Below are 20726 nucleotides of genomic sequence, written 5' to 3' on the forward strand. Positions count from 1 at the left end.
AGAGGAACTTAATAGACTAGACTGTTTTATTTCCATGAAATTCCTGCTCTTTTAAAAGCTCTCCATGCCTGGAAATAATATTTTCTACTTTCAGATCTTGACCAACTGTTTCCAGGCATAAACTTTCCTACTTCAAGTGGGCTAATGCCAAATGAAAAGCAGTGATCTAAAGTTCTGCCAGACCCCGCAAGTTGGGTTAAAAAAATTAAAGATGAAAGGGACTGAACTACCAGTCATCCCCAGATGACCAGGGTGGGACTTTGGGGAATCATCAGCTCTAAGAAAGGATTTTTTGACTGCACTGAAGAACTCATCAGCCTTTGGGAATGCTCACTGCATGACTTATCCCACAAAGGATGGCAAACTAGCCAGATATGGCCACACAGATGTAAAACCATGATCCAGTTCCAGACCAGGACCTTGGGCCTGGGGTCAGGGAGTGGAGGAGCAGCAGCCAGGATTGTTGAGCTGGTTTTGCCTGTTTGGCTCATTCAGCCACTCTTAGTTTCCATCAGCAAAGCAGGGTACAAATCTCTGCAGGTACAGAACACCCTGAGCATTGAAAAGAATTCTGGCTGAAGCTGGGAGAGTCTGCTTGGAAACCCAGCTTCAAAACCTTTGCTCAGGCTAGTAGGGAACAGAGTAAATAACCTCCAAGTTCAGCATCCAGTCATAATTAACACTCTGTGATAACAAATCCAGTTCAAGACAGCTCTTAATGCATCAGAGAGAGGCAGAATGAAATCTCAGTGCTTGAAACTGCAGCATAAACTTAGACAAAATAAGGTGGTGGTGTTTACCAAAGACTGTAATAAGCTTAGCCAACTTAGCTGGTGACAAGATCCATCAGAGAGGGTTGTTACATTAGCCCTTGATGCTTCTTTATTGCAAGTCTGCTTCAGGCCAGCAGAAGTTTGGTCACAGTGACCCATTCTGGTCTTACCACCTAGAAATACCAAGGAGTATGAATACAAACACTTGTAACAAACTGCTTACAAGCAGGCAATGGATTTTTATTTACTCCATGACATCTCTAAATTCCCCAAGAAAATCTGTTGTAGGAAAATGAGGTAAAAATCTCAGATGTAGAAATACTTTTCTTTATGAAATATTTGCCTTGCACTGGAAAATTTCCTTTTAAAAACAAAAAATCAAGCAAGAAGAAGCACAAACGCTATGTCTGCCTCAAATATTTAATTTCATGTTGAACTCCTTTGATTTCCAGTGTAATTGGAAACAAATAGCAGGAAAAACTTCATTTATTCAGTGGACCCCCACCCAAGCAATATCAAACAACCTTGAAAATCCAAGATTAATGTTGACAGAAGGAGACCAGATGATCATTGGGCCGCATTATACCTCAGAATCGCCTTCTGACCAAGCAAACACCTCACCTTACCTCTGTATCTTGGACCTAACAGGTCTGTTTTCAGCTTATTATAGATGAAACAGTGTTATATTGAAAATGTTTGCCTGAAATGTTATACCTCCTACTCCATAACCCCATTGTTTTCATTATCACCTAAAACCCTCAATTTTGCATGAGAGTGTTTGACTGGGACAATCTTTTCTGAGGAAATTCTGCCTTTATTCCTCATTAGAGTAATTGCAAGCAAAGCTCACAGCACTGTCCCAGTGATGACTGAGCAAAACATAACTAACAGGAATGACATTCTGGGGGACCTGAAAACTGGAATACAGGCAAAATTACTGGAAACAAAAGGATACACACAAACTCCCAGGAATTTATGCCATAGTTCTCCCAAAAGGTTTTGACTTAGACTTTGCACACCCTGTAATTCCTCTGTTGTCTAACCTGATGTGATTTCAAGGCGATCCTTTTGTCTCTTGACTACAAATTAAGCCCTACATACAGGAAAGCTATTTCCAGAAGGACTTGGAAACAGGGGATTTCAGGCACAGCATATTTCAACCATGAGGCATTTCCAGAGAATAAGTCTGTAGCAAAGCACTAGTTTTAGAATTCTAACAAGCAAAAAAGCCACCCTTGTACTTCTCATCAGCCACGTGGGTTTGCACAATTAAAACACAATAGTTTCTTCCAGGGCTTTGTTGAGCCTGGAATAGCCCTGTGTGAGTGTGCAGTGTGGCATACCATGCCCATTCTCTTCTCTCTGCAGGTCTGTCTGCCCAAGGCAGCTCCTCTGCTCCATGCAAACCTCTTTCTCCCTAAATGGTGGAACAGAGCTGTAGTTTGCTGAGTTTGAGCAGTGTTTCTGATAATGTTTAGGATCAAGTATAAGTAAAGTCCAGGAAATACCCAGTTCAGGTCACAGTGAAGCCTCTGTTCAGGAGAGCATTTCCTTAAATCAGAATGCAGTTTTCACATTAGCATTTATTCTAAAATTATCAGGCCCAATGAACCTGACAAATTCTGGGAAAACTCTCCTACCATACATGAATGAACATTTTGAGAGATAAAAGGTCTTATTCAGGGATTTCTAGGTCTTATTCAGTGATTATTTTCATCCTAAAATCAACTGCACAGGTAAAAACCAGTGCAGCCAAAAGTTCCAAGCTCAATGCTTGCAATACACTCTGAATATGGCTTAATGCCTATTTCCACTTTTTCTGAGCTGGAGTTGATGGAGGCCACTTAAAGACTGCTTGGCTCTTTTCCATTATAAATTCTGATTATCAGTGGCTGAAAGAACCATTACCAACATGTAACTGTCCACAATAAATTGCTGGTTGGGTGGTTGCAGTTAATTTCTTTGTTGCACTTGAATATAGAGTAAAAAGCCTGAGAATCTCTGGAGCTTCTTTACTTAGGAACTGGACTTCAGATTTATTAGAAGTCTAGTTCTCAAATATCTTCGTAACTAAAAAATTGCCTTTTTGGGGTTAAGACATGGTTTTGGATCATTTTGAAGAACCCATTTGAAGACAGCAGTTGCTGAAGAAGCAGAGTTAATGAGCTGACACCAGTCCATTGGGTACTCCCAGGGTGTCGTACGCAGCTTTCAAGGCAGGCGCAACCAAACCTGTGAAATAAATAGACAAGTATTTTAAATGGCAATATAAAATGTTCTTGCCTTTGTTTAACACAGAACCAGCTGTCCATCTGTACAGGAATGGTAGTTTGTTACCATGTCATAAGTCCAACTCCAAAGTCTCAGCAGGGTGAAGAGCTGATGCCGGCTGTGTTTGGCCTGATGAGCTCCTGCTGGGAGGGGAGCTGGAAGATGCTGCCTCACACAGAATCCAACTTATTCATCAGAAGGCTGCCATTCCCCTTCCCACATGAACTCACTACTGTCTTTACTGAAGTACAAGGCTATCCTTGCCCCCTCTGCTTCCTTCACCCAAACAGCCCACAGGCTCTAGCTGAGCCTTTCTGGGAACTGCCAGGATCTGCAAGTAGCATAGAGTGCTTATAGATGTATGTCATCTAACAGCAAAAATCACATGAGCTGAGCGTATTGGATAAAAATGAGCTTTAAACTTGTGAAAAGCTCAGACACCAGAACAGGGTAGCAGCTGGGAAATCATTTTCTACTGTATCAAGCTTTGGTTGGCTCAGCCAGAACAGCAGCCACTTCTGCCATCCACATTTGCAGGAGGACATAAAAATGCTGCTGCTTTATGGGATGGTCAGGCTCATCTCTCTCATAAGCTGCTTTCTTTGTCTACTTCACAGCTATTGCTGGGGGAAAAAAAAAAGTACTTGCTTTTGCAAAAGCAAGAAACAGGTCTGACTTCTCCCTCCTGGCTGGGATTTCAGTCAAGGCAGCACAGTGCAGGCCTTGTTCTCCCCTGAAAGTTCAAGACAGTTTTGTTTAAGGGAAATAGAGGCTTCACCAGCTGCTTTTTGGTAAAAGGAGCCCTATGGACAATAGGTGAATCATCCCCAAAAGCAGTCACTTGACATCAGCCACAAAAGCCTCCAGCCTCATGATCAACGAACCTCTGAACTAATATAGGAAGAATTACGATGGCATTTTCCTGAAGCGTGCAGCTTTGTCTCTCCCTTTTTGCTGGGAACACAATCACAATCCCATCTCTCATTCTCTTCAGCTCTGTGTGACCCAAGACAAGTCTGAAATGCAAAATGGTCATAGGACTTGTCCCATCTCAGCACCTGGTAGTGAAATCCATGCCGGCCTCTTTCTTTTTTCTAAGGCCTTAAATTTCTTTTTAGCATGTGACTGCATTAGCCTCAAAGGCAAAGCTGTTAGTTTTTTTTTCTCAGGCAGAAAGGAAAAGGAAGCACCAGTAGTTCAATCCAAAATGGCAACAAACAAAACAACAAACAAAATATGCTGTCACTATCTGTGTCTCCATTGAGGATATAAAAAGCTATGGATTAATTTTTTAATACTTCTGTGGAGGGGCCAATCCTCCAAGCTGGTTGGCATCAGTCTGGAGCAGCAGGATGCAACTGGCTGTAAAAGTTTTTTCTTGCAGATTCACCTCCAGTCACTGTAGGGGCTAATGTTTCATATGTAATATTGTAATTGCAGGTGTGCAGCTACACACTTTTCAAACAGATTCAGTGTGATACAGGTTACCATTATAGCTTTCAAGCTGATCTAAATAAAGATTCCATGCAAAACAAGCTAGGTGAAATATGTGAAGCAAAGGAAGGGCAGATCTGTTTTAATCTTCACCCTTGACCTAAATATGAAACAAATAACAAAGCTGAATTTGGAAAAGACCAAAGGTAGTGGGGAACAAAATCATTGTGAATGACACCATTCTTATGGGGCACATCCCCAGAGAACCCCACACAGCTGAATCGCTCCAGTCTGATCCACAGGGGTCACTCACAGCAGCAAAGGCGTGAACACGAGATGCTGGCAAAGCAGGAGAGACCACGGATTGATGCTATGGGTGCTGGGATGCAAATGACCCTGGACCTTCACAGTAGTGGTGGGGAGGTTTAATTTTGGAAAGGAGAAGGAAGAGGCAAGGAGCAGTGTTCTGCTCAGGTAACAGAATGTGTGTGATGGAATTTTTTCAGCTGCATTTGGGCTCATTACTCTTTTGTCTTTTCTAACATGCTCTCCTGGAAAAGAAAGAATTGACAATGGACTTGCAACATAGCTTTTCCTTTCCAGTGGGGTTAGTGTTAACTGTACCAATCCAGAGTGATTTTTTTCTGTCAAGTATTATTTTTCAGACTCTTGAAGCCTAGCTGGGGCTCCTCAACGTAGACCTGCAACATAATAAAGGAGTGTGGTACAGATAGCTTTCAAAAAGAGAAAAGAGCTCCTTCAACAGCAGTCATGCTGTCACCCTCCAGTGTTTTCAGGAAGAGACTGGATTGTTTCAATATCAGTTTGAAGTAACCATGGCAGAGACAGATGTTTGGTTTTAGAGAGGAGGCAGTAAGTTTATATTGTCAGAGCAAACACTTGGGACTCCAGAGCACAACATTCCTTGTTGTTTACCAAGTGTGTTATGCCAGAATCAGACGTGAAGATGCACTTCATGGTAACAAAAGAGGACAATGCTTTTATCCTGCAATTGTCAACAGTGTTACAGTGCTGAAGACTTTAGTTCAATATTTGCCAAGCAGTAAAATGAGCAATGCCTGTCAGTTTGTTGACCTAGATGCATCAGTTACTAGAAAAACTATATTGAGCAGACAGCAGTTCAGTTTCAATTGTTGGGGACCAAATTCCAGCCACAAAACTAAGTGCTATTAGTTACATTCAGATTAACAGAAAAAACTGTTGAAGAGTTGTTTGGATGCTGTCACAGGGATACAACAAACAAACACCCTTATGTTGAGACACTTTGAAAGCAAGTTTGTAACAACAGTTTTGTCAGAACCAGGCACTACAGCTCCTACAGACTGAAATTCCAAGAGGGATTTAAAATGATGCAACCATCCTTCTTGGAAATGCTGAAAACCTTCAAAAAGATGTTACCTTTGCCTTAATGCAGAGTAACCACTATGGCTTCATGGAAGATGTCCTGCAAGCATTAGGCTACAGCAAATGTTGGCATGAGGGTACATTTTTACCAAACTATAATTCAGTTATCACCTGCCTCAGCACAGCCAAAAAGGCTCAAGCTGACTATGATGGCCTGGAAAAGTGCCTGCCCTTGTCATATATCAGGGCACATATAGGGAGGAGTAGTACTCCAGTTTCACTGAGTCCTGGAAAAGTGGCACAGGCCTGAGGCTTACAGCAGTGTCAATATCCTGTGCTTGCATTCAGTGCAACACCTCCCACTGCCAAATCACATAGCTGCAATCCAGGTGCAAGAGAGTCACAAACCAGCAGAATGGGCTGACACTCTCCTGCAGAGAAAAAGCAAGCAACACTTAGTTATAGCAAAGATCTAGCATCCTCTGTTTACCATAGGCTTCACAGGGATCACACCACTTAGACTACAGCTAAAGACCTGACAATCATCCCTGCTCCACCAGCCTGAACATACAACCTCATGCCTGCAGGTAAAAGCTGTCAGAATCAGGACAGGATCAGCATTTGTGAGAATCCCTCTTCACCTGCATCACAGTGAGACAATTTTACAAAAACTTGATGAAATCTGCTATAGAATATGCCTTTGTGCTGCACTGGAGAAAAGCTGGCAAAATACTTTTTCCCATCTTGCCCAAGGAATCTCCCTTTCACAGAGCATCCCTGCCACTCACTGTCCTGGAACAGTGTCCTGCATCAATCACACACTGCAACTTCTTCCAACTGCATGGGCTCTACACACAGAATGTTTACTGATCATCAAGCACACCAAAACAGGCATGACAAATACCCAGTACATTCAAGGCAGAGGCCCACAGTTGGCTCCAACCCATGCTTTTCTAAGACAATGCACATATGTCACAGAGATTCCTCTCCAGCTTATCCAAGCTCTCAGAAAGGCTTTTCATTAAGTTTTAAAAGAGGCCTTGGATGCTAAGATACCATTCTGCTTTCTTAAGTAATGTCACGAGACTTCTGGTTTGGCCACACAGTTGCTTTTTAGAAATGAAAAGGAGATTCCGTGCTTCTGCTTGGGACAAGTGGCAAAACCACTGCAATCTTTTTTATAAAGAATGGAGGAGAAAAAAAGAGGAGAAAAAAAAAAGGATCAGGAACTGAGTTCAGTCACTCTGGGAACCCAGCCTTTATGTTCTGTTTACCAAAAGGATGAGCTGGGGAAAAGGGTGAGGGGCAATAGTGTGCATTAGGTCTCACCTGCTGATTCTCAGGAGTCATGAATATTCTCATAATCCCCATCTCTTGGCCCAACAGGCTACAGGCCTTTTCATCACAGAGCTTGATTTCAGTGAGGATCTGGGAGTTGCTCTAAGCTTCAGCAAGTGGTATAATATTCCCTTGTTTCCACATGAAACCAGCCTCTTGCCATGAACCACTCTCCAATGTTTCTTCTCTGTTACTCATCTACTAATGGCATTTGTCTTTCAGAGTAGATTAGATAAATTCTGTTTTGGGCTAGGCAGAGATCAGTCAGCAAGTCACGATTTCTGAGGCAGTCAGCATGTTTTTTTCTTGCATAATTATGCATATGTAATATAAATGTTGAGATACAGGTATATTTATAAAATGTGATACACGCCTGTAGCTAAAACCAAGACAGCAAAAACAAAAGTGAAGAGGGATATGAGCAGTAATAGACAGAGAAATTTTACCATGTATTTTCAGTGACTTTCAGGACCTCACAGACCAGAGGATGTCACCTGGTAAGGGCCCAATTTGCATGCCCATAGGGCAGAGGAGGACAGGGAAGGAGGTTGTGGCAGGGAAAGCAAACAGGGTGTGCAAAAACATCCAACAAAGCAGAGTCCAGAAATGAACCTCACTGGATAACCTACGGCTAGCGGTACTTTCATAAGCTTTATAGAATTTGAATTTTCAGGCACTAGGCAGTGGAAAATTATTTTCTTTTTCTGACAAGGGATGTGTTATTTCCTCCAGCTGAAGGAGCTGAAGTTTATGCAGACTTTGCATAAACTGACAGGAGGGAAAAAAGGACTTCTTAAAAGGGAAGCTCTTATTCTCCTAATAGCAATAGTTTCCAGTGGTAACAAGTCTTGGGTCATAAAAGAAACATTTAATAGCTTAAAAAATGCTTTCTTGCAAAAAGGTCTAATTGATCAGAACTTCCAGATAAAAACTAATCTTCTGACCATTGGTGGAAGCAGAGGTACAGTAAAAACAATAGGGATAACACTGTCTTCCTGGTTATTGTTGGAGGATTAAAAAAAATTTAGTTATTTGTATGTCTTTTTGAAGGGCCTTATACAGATAATATTCCTGCTGGTCTTGCTTGTGAGATAATAAGGAAGGCCTACACAAAGCTATACATCTGAAATACTGGAATCCTGTGAAAGCATGAAGTGTTTTAGCAAGAAATCCAGGAAGTGGGGCAGCAAAGCTATTCCATTTGGATTAAATATTTAGTCCATAAGTAGTCCCAAATTACAAAATAGTCTGCACATGCAAATAACTTTCAGTTTAGGTGGGTTTGAGATTACAACTGTTAGATGAACTCATCGTCCCCCTGAGATATACAAACATAATACAGAGGAATCACAAATGAAGAATGAGCAGAGTTTGTTTTGGGGATGCCATGAATCTCTGCAGGATGTGGAAGTTTGTTTTTCAAACTTAATACTACTTACTCCATAACATGTCATTATAATTAGTCTATAACTATATGCAGAAAATACATTAATATGCATAGGCATCGATGGGATAGGTGGCACCCCTTATGTTTGCACTTTCAAGCTACAGTCCACCAACAGAAAATAATTAGCATCAGTATTTTTTGAGACAACATGGGGTATGACCATCCTCGTTCATCCCCTTTATGCCTGTGTCTTTTTTATCAACTCTGAGGCCTGATGTTCTTACAGATTTGTCCCAATGTCTGTTTTGGCTTGTGGAAGCCTTTAGTAAAGGCAACACAAAGTGCTGGGCTCAAATGATAACCAGGCCTCTCACCAGGTGTGTGCTGGGCTAAGCAGATGGAGACTTGAACTGGACTCTTCAGACACAGCAAACATTCCCTGTACAATTGACTTGGAGAGAGCAGTATTTTTGCAGGGCCAGAAGCTGTACTCCAATGGTCCTTGTGTGCCTCTTCCAACTCAGGACAGCCTCTGATTCTTCAATTTGTGCTCTGTTTGAAACCTTTGGAATCCATTATTCAGGAAGCATGAACAATCCTCCAAACATCATGGCACTGACAGTGCAGAAGGCAAATTTATGACTGTGCAGGACAGCTGTAGTGGTATTCCCACCTTGTGTTTTGCTACTGGTCACATTCCTCTGGTCTTCCTTCTACAAAAGAATCTTCAAGGATGCAGAGCTCCCAAGATTCAGTCCTGACATGCAGGAAAGCTTTTCCTTCCTTCCTTCCCATCAAAGACATGATCCAAGATCAATCCCTAAAACAAACCTGACTCTCCTCAAGAAGTGCTGTGCCGATTTCAGACATCAGTCTGAAATACCCCTTTGAAAGCCACTGGTGTTTGGTGTGTGCTGTAGTCAGCTTTTGCCTCAGCCTCACCTCCTTCCCAACTAAAACACATAACACTGGGCTGTTCAAAGGTCATTCTTTGTTTGCTTCTTGACTGCTCTTAAGACAGATGTTCCAAGGCATGACAGAGGATATAAACACATGCACACTGGGGAGAAAAAAAGGTGTCCAGGTGTTTAAGCAATGCCAAATGTGAAAGAATTCCAATTCACTGCCTTCTCCTTTAATCTGGCAATTCCAAGGGACCAAGCGTGTCACGACTTGTACCCAGAGCACTTTCCGCTCGGGTGAGTTCAGACAAGGTCTGCATTAACTCCCCAACCTGCGAGAAAATTATTTGAAACAAAAGGTTCAGATATGTCCCTTTCCCTCCAACAAGCCTGAAAACAAATGGTACAGGAACAAGGTCAGAAAGGAATCATCCGCCTACCATACCACTGAATTCATTTACCTACCTCAGAGCCCATTCAAGGAAAGGGGTGGGATGGGGAACAAGGAATGATATAAAGCAGAATGAAGCTCTGGGGTCGCTCGCTACATTACAAGATTTGACAGGCCTTTGCCAGCCTTCAGCTTCTTTGTGTCTTTCACATAATAGAGAAACACAAACTGAGCAGCCTGTGATCTGGGGGTTGCACTATTAGACAGAGCAAACCCTTTGCAAATGCTAATAGTATTGTAGCATCCTGTCAGGCAGCAATACAAAAAAGGATGTTGATTTTCACATGAACCAGAACAGACTCATTGTAAGGATGGCTGCAATGAATGTTCCATCTCTAAACATCAAAAGCTACAGGCAATTGGCTTGTGGACATGAGGCAAACACTGCTTGCAATGTTCCTAAATATAGGGGGCACACTGTTACCTTTATACTTATTTCACGAGGCTGGCAAGGAGATGGCAGTTGCTTGAAACAGAAGTGAAAATGGTCTTCAGTTATGATTTTTGTAGTGAAATAGTATCTAGATCTAAAGAGGCTTTTGCTGTGCAATTTACTGTTTTCCAGCATACTGGAAGAGATGATCCTCAATGAAACATCAATGTGCAGATCCAGTCCAAGGTAGAGTTGAGGTCATTTCCAAATTGTAAGGTTGTCCTTTGCTGTTCTAAGGATGTGGCAGTTGTCTGTCCTGTGCAGTAATGCTCACCCAGGTGTTTCCTGAAAAGGTCCCTAAAATGTTATAGAGGATGTAACACTCAAGCTTCTATTCTACAACCTGTGATAAAACATCCTTTTAATTCAAACTTCACATCTTCCCCTACATTAGTAATGGTATAAGGCAAGGTGTTATTGCACCACACTGATTAACCTTCAGAAAGTTTGTTATCCTTTGAGTGAAGAACCTGAACAAAGCTCACCTTGCTGGTTGTCACTACTAAGGATAGTTTAGAAAGACATTTTTAAGTCATATTGGGAAAGCACCACTGCTCTGGAAGTCCTCTTGGAGCCTACAGACCCCCAAGAGCAGCAAATTAAGTATTCTATCTGTTCTGCAACACAAACACACAAGTGTTTGCAGCTATGCACAATAAATTACTTTTCAGCAGATAAGACTAGAAATATTTCTGGAATTGGCACTGGAACAGCACCTAAAACCAACCCCAAGAAACTCAATTTCAAAGTCAATTTCAGAAATGTTTCTAGAACAGTTTGTGAGGTTGGCTCTATAACTGCTTCACCAGTACTTTCAGAACTACTTCCTCAATCACTGCTAGTCAAAACTAAAACCATGTCTCTGACTTTCAATACTTCTTACAGAACAGGCTGGATAATTTCACCTTCTGATGTGCTGAAGCACTGAGGTGATGGCAGATGCAAGCAAGATTTGTATACACAGAAATATGCATGGGTTTTCCATTCCAGTACCACACTATAAACAAATCACAATATCTGTACCATTTCTGCTTCTTCCCATCCTTTCTATATAGTACTTTATACAAAAAAATTCCAGATAACAGCCAGATGCTGTGAAAGCTCTGTGATAACAGCCATCTAGAACTATTGCACTTGTGAAACTACAGCTTTAGGAGTTACCTGACAGTGTAGGACCTATCTTGCAAGGGTTTTACAATGCACTTCATTTATCTTACTGAATAAAAACTAGCAAGTGATTGAACATGGTCTATAAAGATTACTGCAAGGGAAGATGTATTACTGAACTAATTAAAAAATAGAACAGTATCCAAGAACTTTAAACTAACATTTAAAAAGAAAAGGTTTTTTTTTGGACATGGTAAGTCACTAAGATGGTACGCTTTTTTTCAGGTAATCATTAATGTTAAGTTCTTGTGAGGATATTCCCAGAATATGAGTAAACTTCACAATTGTACAGCCCATCTGTGCAAGGAAGCATGGCTGGAAGATCTCCCTAAAGCACCTCAGGACCCAAGAACACATTCCAAGCAGTCAAGAAGCATCTCATGCTGCAACTCTGTGAGAACACAGAGGTATCTACACAGACAGTTCATATGGTAATATCTTCCCTGGCATAAGAACATCCTACAGACCTCTCCAGTACCAAATCCCACTATGAATAAAGAGTTCTAGCTGACTCAAGGGGTCCTGGGTCAGGTTTAGAGATCCCAGTATTTCAACATTTCAAGTCATGGAAATCTTTTGCATCTTTTAAAATACAACTGTTAAGAATTACTAAGCTACATTAAAGATACATGAAAATTCGCTAAAACTTCAGCCTCAGAACTACATCATAACTCAGCTTATGTACAAAAATGTAAACAGCAAAGAACCAGATTCATGTGGCTTTGATGGTGAAAGAGCACACCAGTGAATTTGAAATAACTTAAGTGATGTATTCACCCTCTGTTTGGTTTTTACGCTTTACATTTTTTTACATTTCCAAGATTTTAATTTCTCTCATAAGTCTGATAACTTAGGATGACATTACTAGTAACTATTGAGAAAGAGTAATTCTTGACATTTGAAAAGACACTATTTGTATCTTTTTCATGAAAAAGTGTCAGAATACCTCTTGGCCATTAGTATTTAAACTTTGGCTCATAAATGCTTCATTTTATAAAAAAACAGAAGTAACTTAGCATACCTACACAACAGTAATAAACATGCTTTGGAAATGAAATATCCATTTATGAAACAACAATGTTTACATTTGTAAATTCTCCTCCCTAAGCTCCAAAAGATACAGAAATTACAGACTAGTCACTGCTCCTTACAAAAAACTGCTGTATCCAGAATCTGAAGGGAGCCTATGAAATACAGAAAAAACCACCATGAACTTTGCAAACCAGTTTGGAATAACATACTCTTCAGTACCACATGAATTTTAAGCAGCTCAAATAATTGTGTTTTCTGTCTCAAAACTTGTAATATTCAGCACATCCTTCTTATGCTGCTTGACACAGGATCTTTGTCTAAATGTATTACAAAAATGGTACATGAATTTATATAGTAAAGGTGATGGTACAGTCACTGCTAACCTGGTGCTGACACAGCTCTTTGGAATCAGACATTTTGGTATCATTAATATATACTGATATCATTACTGTACACTTGTTCACAACTTAACAAATGAGAAAAAGGTCAAAGTGATTTAATTAGGTGCAACTGCACCATGTTCAAAACCCACATTTTATTATTCCTTCAGTTACATTTTTATTCAATAAATACCTAGTTTCCATGGAATACATCATGCTAAGTCTTAGATGAGCAGCACAGAGAAGTTGGAACTAAACCCATAGGAACATCACACTGAAAGAAATTAACATTGGGCCAGTGGATGCAATATTTTGCAACATTTACATTACACAGAAGTTTCAAACAGTGATCTCTAGGTAAATGCAAAAGTTTTAGTTTGTTTCTTTGTTTGGTTTTTTTACAAAGTACAGACTTATTTCACTTGCTATACACAAAGGTGTCTGCCTTCAAAATTGTGCAAACTTACATTTCTGAAGTTATCTTCAGGGGATGGTCATGACACAAGCCATTTTTTAATTTTTCGGTTCTCAAACACTCATTTTCAGGAATTAATTTCAAACAGAAAATCTCCAAACATTCAGTTACATCACCCTGAAATATTTAACCTTTCAACATAATTTTGCTTAGCTTGTTAGCTTTTTGTCCACATGGCTGAATATTTGATGTCCAAACATTTGGGGAACATCTTTCCAAACTTTGTATTGTTTCCTCTGAGAGCAAACCAAAACAATATCTGTTGGAAAACATTCAGATTCCTCTCTTTTCATTTCTACATATCAAAATCAATTGCCTTTTCAAAAGGGAAAATAAATCTAGTTCAGTTTTTCTATGTACATAATCAGACAACTGCAACATAAACTGTTTCAGGCCTAACACCTTCTTCCACACAAGTATTCAGAGGTGCATCCAGATCATTTGTGGCAAAATGTGGGCACAGAAATGTGGTGGAGATTAACCACCAGGCACCTATGATAGACAATTTGTATCATGCTTAAATTTGTCACAAGTAACATCTCTATGGCAAAACTTAAAGGCGGTTTTCAGTGCCTTACTAATTTTCCTGAATGATAGACATCAAGTGGGTGTAGAAGGACCTTGTGCATAACATTCTTATAGAAGTGATTTTGGTCTTACAGTAGCTATGAATAAAAATTAAATTAATGACATTTTTTCTTCTTTTTTTTAGTTAGGAAGTAGGAGAAGTTGGAATTGTACATTCTGTCTTTGTAAATTTCACATGTATTCCATCAGGTTACTCTGTACCCATGGTGCAGGGAGGAGTTAACAAGGAAATCAGAGTCTGTGCAATCCCGGAAATGAAATGTAATCGGCTGACATTCAAGAGTAACAACATTTATCAGGGAAGAACAGGTAAAAGGAGCAGCTGCTGACATTATTTCCTGAGCCTAAGCCTTTTAAGGTGTCATTGAATAGCAGTCTGTGCTTTCAGGTGAAAGAACTACGAGAATTCCCTGGCTGACATCTCTCAATAGTTTAAGAGTTGACCAAAATCCACCACTTCCTCTCAGGATCTCAATACAATGCTTTTAAATGTGTACCACAGTGATCAGCAAATGCTTCAACACAGAGCATAACAAATAAAAATGGCATTACTTAGAAGGACATTTTAATGTATATACAAATACTAAAACGTTATGTCAAACTCCCAGCATCATTCGCAGGCAAGAAAATGACAACAGATTTATGAATTTGATCCAGCTCTACCATACAAGACACATACTAAAAAAAAAGCTTTTTCCCTTTCAGGAAAAAGCCCTTAAATGTACAACTTCAGCAAGCTCCCAAGCTATTTCATTAATACACAAATCAGATTCTTCTGTGTATGTAGCTTCAAAGATTAAACAAGCAGGTGGATTTTAACTGAACTTCTCAATCCCACGAGACATTATTTTCTTTCTCCTTCAACATTTCAGGATGCTCCCCAAAGGATAGGAAAGAGAATGGGACACAAAAGCCATTTCATTTCAGTCTTTGTGCAAGGTATCCTGGAGAAGGCTGCATTCTTGTGTAAAGTTGCTGTTGAAACAGAATGACAATTATTTTAAAATATGTACAAATGTATGACAGCACTTGGGCTTACGGATTTGAGAATTAATAGAAATGAGATTTGGGAATTATCTGCATAAAAATATTTTTGCTAACAATATACAGTGTCTTTAAGAAAAACAAAAGAACCAAAATGCTTCCATAAAAAAGTGTTCCATTAATTTTGATTCTAACTAGTTATGTTTACTTCTCTTAACACAGATAAAAATATTGAACTGAGAGTAATCAAATAGCCTACAGTGACTCACAATACTTAAATAACTGGTCAGTAATTGTTTTTTTACTAAGTTTCATATCTGCTTGTAGTGTAAAAGTGTATCATGCTGCAGATTAGAAGCAAGAAGCAGCAGCACCAGCCAGACAATGGAATAAAAGAAAAAGGAATTTTCACAAAGTCTGTATCAAAACATGCATTTAAATGAGATGGATAATTTTATATAAAGCAATGAGGTAACTGTAGCAATCTCTTTATGATCAAAACATGATTACCTGCTTGAACAATCTACTTTTCTTGATGGAGGGCTTCTATGAAGGCTTCAAGTTTCTCCTGGATTTCCCGAACTTTTTCTAGTGGAAATAAAAAAAATCACTGTTCAAGCACTTATTAAGTATCTGAGGACAGGTACCGAGAGCAAAAAAACAACAAAAAACACACACACAAAAATAATGAACAAAAACATGTAAACACAAAATTAATGCTGTCATCAATATTACCCTAAACATATTTTCTCTCAATTACAGAGGTTTACAACATTTTTCTACATCAGAAAAAAATAAACCCTGTCCTGGTCGAAGAACTCCTACAGATACATTTTATGATTATTTTGCTAATTTAGTAATTCAAAAATTTACTGAAGGAATCCAATACCAGAAATATATTTCAAAAAACTGAAATTTCCATCAGATCATGCATAGCAGAACTACTGCACACTTGTTACACACAGAGAGCTGTTAGGTTTTAAATAATGCCCACAAGTCCCTTTCTTCTTTAACCAAATGTCCTCATTCTCCACAGCAAGTGTAACAAACACCACTAACCATTCTAAATAAAGTTGAACACTCATACCCTTTCACCCGGGAGAATTTCAGGGAGCCACAGGTCAGTGTTTAGGACACCTCCTCCAAAGGGCACACAAAGTGTTAAAATTGTTTAAAACTTGCATTTTATTTTCTTGCATTTCAGTAGTAACCAGATGGATGTGGGCAGAAACTCATTTTATACAAAAACTAAATCTGGGAGTTTACTCCCCTACCAAAACACTACTTGACCACAACTACAAATAGTTACTAGGAATGAAAAGGCAAAATTGATTGCAAAAAATCCAGGGGCTTAGGCATTTTCCCACTCTTTTCTCAATTCCACACAACACTTGTCATCATATAACCTATTTGATTTATTAAATTGCTTATGAAGCAAGATTTAGAACACAGTTGGAATCCAAAGCCTGTGAGATTTCCTGCTTCTCTCTCACCACATCCTCATTTGAAGCTCCTTCTGTGTGTGATTATAGGCATGAAAAACACACTTCAGAAATATGAAGGAATGAGGGGAGAGCAATAGGATAGACAAAAATAAGTTAGATGAGCATAAACACAGACAAATATTTTTTTCCAAGCTAAAAATACTATTGGATTAAGGCCATATGTTCCCATGTTTGAGATACAGGGTTTAAGCTTTCTTAAAAAAACTTTTATGTTTTCTTCTCTTTATCAATACCATATGTTATCAACTTTGTTGTGCTGAAGTATCAGCAAAACAAAAAGAAAAATAAAACAGCTTTAAATGGAATATGTAAGCATAAGTGGAAAAAAATTACCTACAAAGAGAACAGAAATGTAGCTACGGGAACTGAAAGTTTAATCTAACAAAATGACAACCCACAAACATAAAATCCATTTTAGAGTAATAGTAATAATAAAAACAACTCAATTAACTCCTGCAGTCCTGTTCTAACAGAAGTAGAGAATTTTAGTAAGTATTTGAAATAAAGTATGGAAAATAGCCTCCATGAGTATGTAAAAACCTCAAGCTTCTCTCTTTATCTTGCAATTCTTAGGTGATGAAGGGTAAGCCACTGACACTTTCAACACTTCAGCATGCCCTTCCCCAGTGGTGCTTATCTACAAACAGAAGTACAGTGAAGCTGAATCACACTCTAAGTCCTAAAAAAAAAACAACAACCAACGAAGATTCTTGAATTTCAGTTGGGTTTTTGTTTCCTTTTAGGGCACTTTGATATTAAATGAAAAGTACAGTCAGTGTGAGGGCAAAAGCTGTACCTTAGAAATTAAGAAACAGCAGTAGCTGATTTTTACCAGGTTAAAAAAAAATTCTGATTCAGTTCAGCAGAATCTTTGAAAGCCATGAATGAAAAAAAAAAAAAAAGGTAGTCCCATGATCACATCTCCTTACTGAACACATTTCAAGTAGTGAAAACACTATCTTTTTAAATGAAGAAAAGAATATGCATGGCATGACTGTATATAAACCTCTAGTGTATAGAAAATGTTATTTCTAGGGCATTTATTCAGGCAACTACTTAGCTCAGCTTCCACTGTTGTTCTATGAATGTTTACAAAATCAGCCTTTGAAATAAATAACATTCTACTATTTTGGACAGAATTAACATATTTTTTGATCACACCATGCTGGATGGTGCTTTGGCCAACCTGGTGAGGTGCCTCTGACCCCATGGCAGGGAAGTTGGAATGAGATAATATTTACTGTCATTTCCAACCCAAAATATTCTATAATGATTCTGGGTTTAGAAATCATTAATCCTGGACTCTGCTCTCCAAAATGAGCAACAGTTGCCTGTGATAACTGGGGATGATATCTCAGACCCAGTAGATCTCTTTAAATTGTGCTTTCAGTGGCTTTCTGTGGCACTTTTTTTCCCAATTGCAACGTTTTCCCAAGTGTGTTCTTTGTATTGATCAAGCCATTAGACTCAGTGAAAGCAGGAAGATGTAGCAGTATTAAATGCAAGTATTTTCCTTTCTCAACCTCTTGCTAACGAAATATTCCAGCTCTGAAAATTAATACCATCAGCAAAAACCTGCAATTATTATTTTACCCTTAAAAAAATGTTTGTGCCAACAAATCTATTCTAATTTTCTGATTAAGGCATATTAAAATAACAGGATAGCAAATATGTATTCCACCAGAATATACTGAATCAGCTGTGTTTGCTCAGAGAACATGTATACTAAAATTGACTGCGTACTATGAGCTCTTTATTAGTTTTTATACTTGGACTGAATTGAAATGATTACTTAACTGTAGTAATTACGAGGTCTTGAGGTAATTTAATACTTTGAATTAATATGCTGGCTATTCTTACAAAAGAACAGCTACAATGAGTGCCAAATAGCTGTAATTATTCATGCCATGCCCTGTATTTTTTACCATAGTATAAAGCCTTTTGCAGCAGCAGATCCCAGGCAACCTGTAACACTCTCCTGCATGTCCATTCTGTAGCACAGAGAAGCAGTCTGCTGAATTGGTTTACTTTAGAAATAGGCTGAGGGCAGAATTATGCATTTACACAACACTCATCTTAATAAACTAGAGGAGTGCAAGCACAGGCCCTGCAGTTCTGGGCTGTCTACAGTTTCATCAGCACCATGTGACTTTGTACTTGGAACATTCATTCTCACAATTCAAGAATCAGGTGTTACCCAACTTTAGGGAAGTTCTTGCCTCTGTGAAATGCACAAGCTCAATACCCACATTTGCAGAGTTCTGAATGACACTTAGATTAAACTATCAGTCATTTACACTTGTAAATTACAGTACATTCTGTTTTGAGGAAAGTTAATCAACATTCCGAATACAGAAAATCATCTGGGCCTCAGCTAAGAATACTGATTGCAGAAGTAAATTTAGGAGTAGACAAAAAGTGACCTCTTGCTCTATGTCTTGTGATACTATGTGTTTTTCCAAGGAAAAGTAAGCCACAGATTAAAAGCATTCAGCTTGCTAGCAAATTACTTCTGTAACTGGTTGAACCACCCAAGCTCCTTTATACAATCCTCCCATGTCACAAAAGGGATTTTAACAAAAGTGCTACACTCTTATTACAAGGTACCGTGTAAGTTTTAATACACATACTGCTTACACGGATTCTAGAAGGATGATGTGCTCTTTGCTAGCTCTAATGCAGACCTGAAGTTACAAATAAGCAATTCTTCCAGCACCTGTTAAACACTGATCAAAAATCAAATTAAATCAAAGAAGAATAACTGTAACTAAACCCTTGTTTCCATCTTAGAACAGTAAAATTCACAGGCCTAGGGGCCATGAATGGTTATTCTATTTCCCATTTACCCCATGTTTACCTAAAAGATAAGCTGGTTCATACATCAACTCATTATGCCTCTTGATCTGGTCATGAATATTCCCATAATCCTCCCTCCATATCCCATAAAACTTCACTGACAGAATGAGGAAATTCTTTATTCAGATGTCTTGAGATCCTCATTCATGCTCAGTCTCTCCTTATCTCCATATGAAATGATATTGCTACGCACTCATTTTCTTTTCATTAATCCTGTGGTCCCAAATCTAAAAGGTTCAGAACCAGACTAATTGAACTGTAATGAGGATTTGGAATACACTGTGAATGCAGAAAGATGCAGCACAGATAAAGTTTGCTTTTCCTACTATCATAAGCTGGTCAGAAGGGAACCCCCCTGGAATATTCAATCTTACCCAAGCTTAGACAGCAAGAAACAGTGCTAAAATGAAACAGCTGAAGCAAGTTATCGAGCAAATCTCCTGAGCTAAAGCCAAATTATTCCAAATAATATTAAATATAAATTACAAAAGCAAAGTATATTAGTGATTTATTTCAAACAGAATCCTAGAGGCGATAAAAGGTTTTCTTGTATTTTCTAGCTGTGTTAATTGGTTTACTAAGAGATGTGGCCTCTCAGTCTTGATTATGGTTCTGAAGATAAATTTATTTAGAAATATTCAAATACATATTTACCCATAAAGAGCCAATAATTTTAGCACAGAATTTTAAAGACGTTCATGTCTGTCTGTGCCAGAGTACATGAGTACTTTGAGCAAATCAAAAAGCTTTCCCTTCCAAATTACAAATATGCACATATGATATCAAATTTCAATTGCAGCAACAAAACAAATTGTAAAATCTTTCTGAACACAAATCCATTTTTATTTTGTACTTTGAAGAAACCTACAGTATGAAATGACCAGAAAAATGTGCTAATATCTTATTATAAATCCTCCTGTTCTACACTAATGTAGACTAATGTCTCCAACTAGTGTTTACATGGCTTTGATATTTGAAAGCTCATGGCTGTTGCTCCTTTTGCTCTGGATTGTGTTTAGACTTGAGTTCTCCCCTTCCCTTTTTTTTTCATCTTCCTTCCTTTCTTAATCCCTTCCTTGCTTATGAACATTCTCACTGCTTGCTGTGCTACTTCTATGTTATGGTTAGTTAACCACAGAGGCAGAAATTTGGAATTTACTGCTGTGAATGCATCATCTTTCCTCTATTAAAAAGGAAAGCCCTGTCAGTCAGGATTCATCACAATGCCCAGAAACACACCATTAAAACTAGACATGTCAATCCAAAGTTTTCTATTGAAAGCTGATTTTTACCTTAGGGCTAAGACACAAACTCCACACTTGTATACAACCCCCATGAGCAGCCAGGTGGAGAAAAGGGTGGGAATCATCTCTTTGGAGTTCAGC

The 20726-nt window shown here is 38.8% G+C and overlaps 1 protein-coding gene across 15 annotated transcripts in view; it reads right to left on the reverse strand.

The window, feature by feature from the left end:
- Nucleotides 1-2784: 2784 nt before the first annotated feature.
- Nucleotides 2785-20726, reverse strand: part of OPA1 (OPA1 mitochondrial dynamin like GTPase) — a 60303-nt gene continuing 42361 nt past the window's right edge. For 8 of the 15 annotated variants that reach the window (XM_086843627.1, XM_086843622.1, XM_086843625.1 and 5 more), the window contains 2 exons: nucleotides 15491-15568; nucleotides 13049-14971 (listed from right to left, as the gene is read on the reverse strand). In XM_086843627.1, coding sequence (XP_086699753.1) covers nucleotides 15504-15568 — 65 coding nt within the window. In that variant the 3' untranslated portion in view covers nucleotides 13049-14971; nucleotides 15491-15503. Of the gene's footprint in view, nucleotides 3006-13048; nucleotides 14972-15490; nucleotides 15569-20726 lie in introns of those variants that run through there. The other 7 variants (XM_086843624.1, XM_086843626.1, XM_086843621.1 and 4 more) reach the window with 1 other exon arrangement.

The sequence above is a fragment of the Cyanistes caeruleus genome, chromosome 10 (assembly GCF_971803275.1).
Source record: "Cyanistes caeruleus chromosome 10, bCyaCae1.hap1.1, whole genome shotgun sequence".
In the NCBI taxonomy this organism is placed as follows: domain Eukaryota; kingdom Metazoa; phylum Chordata; class Aves; order Passeriformes; family Paridae; genus Cyanistes; species Cyanistes caeruleus.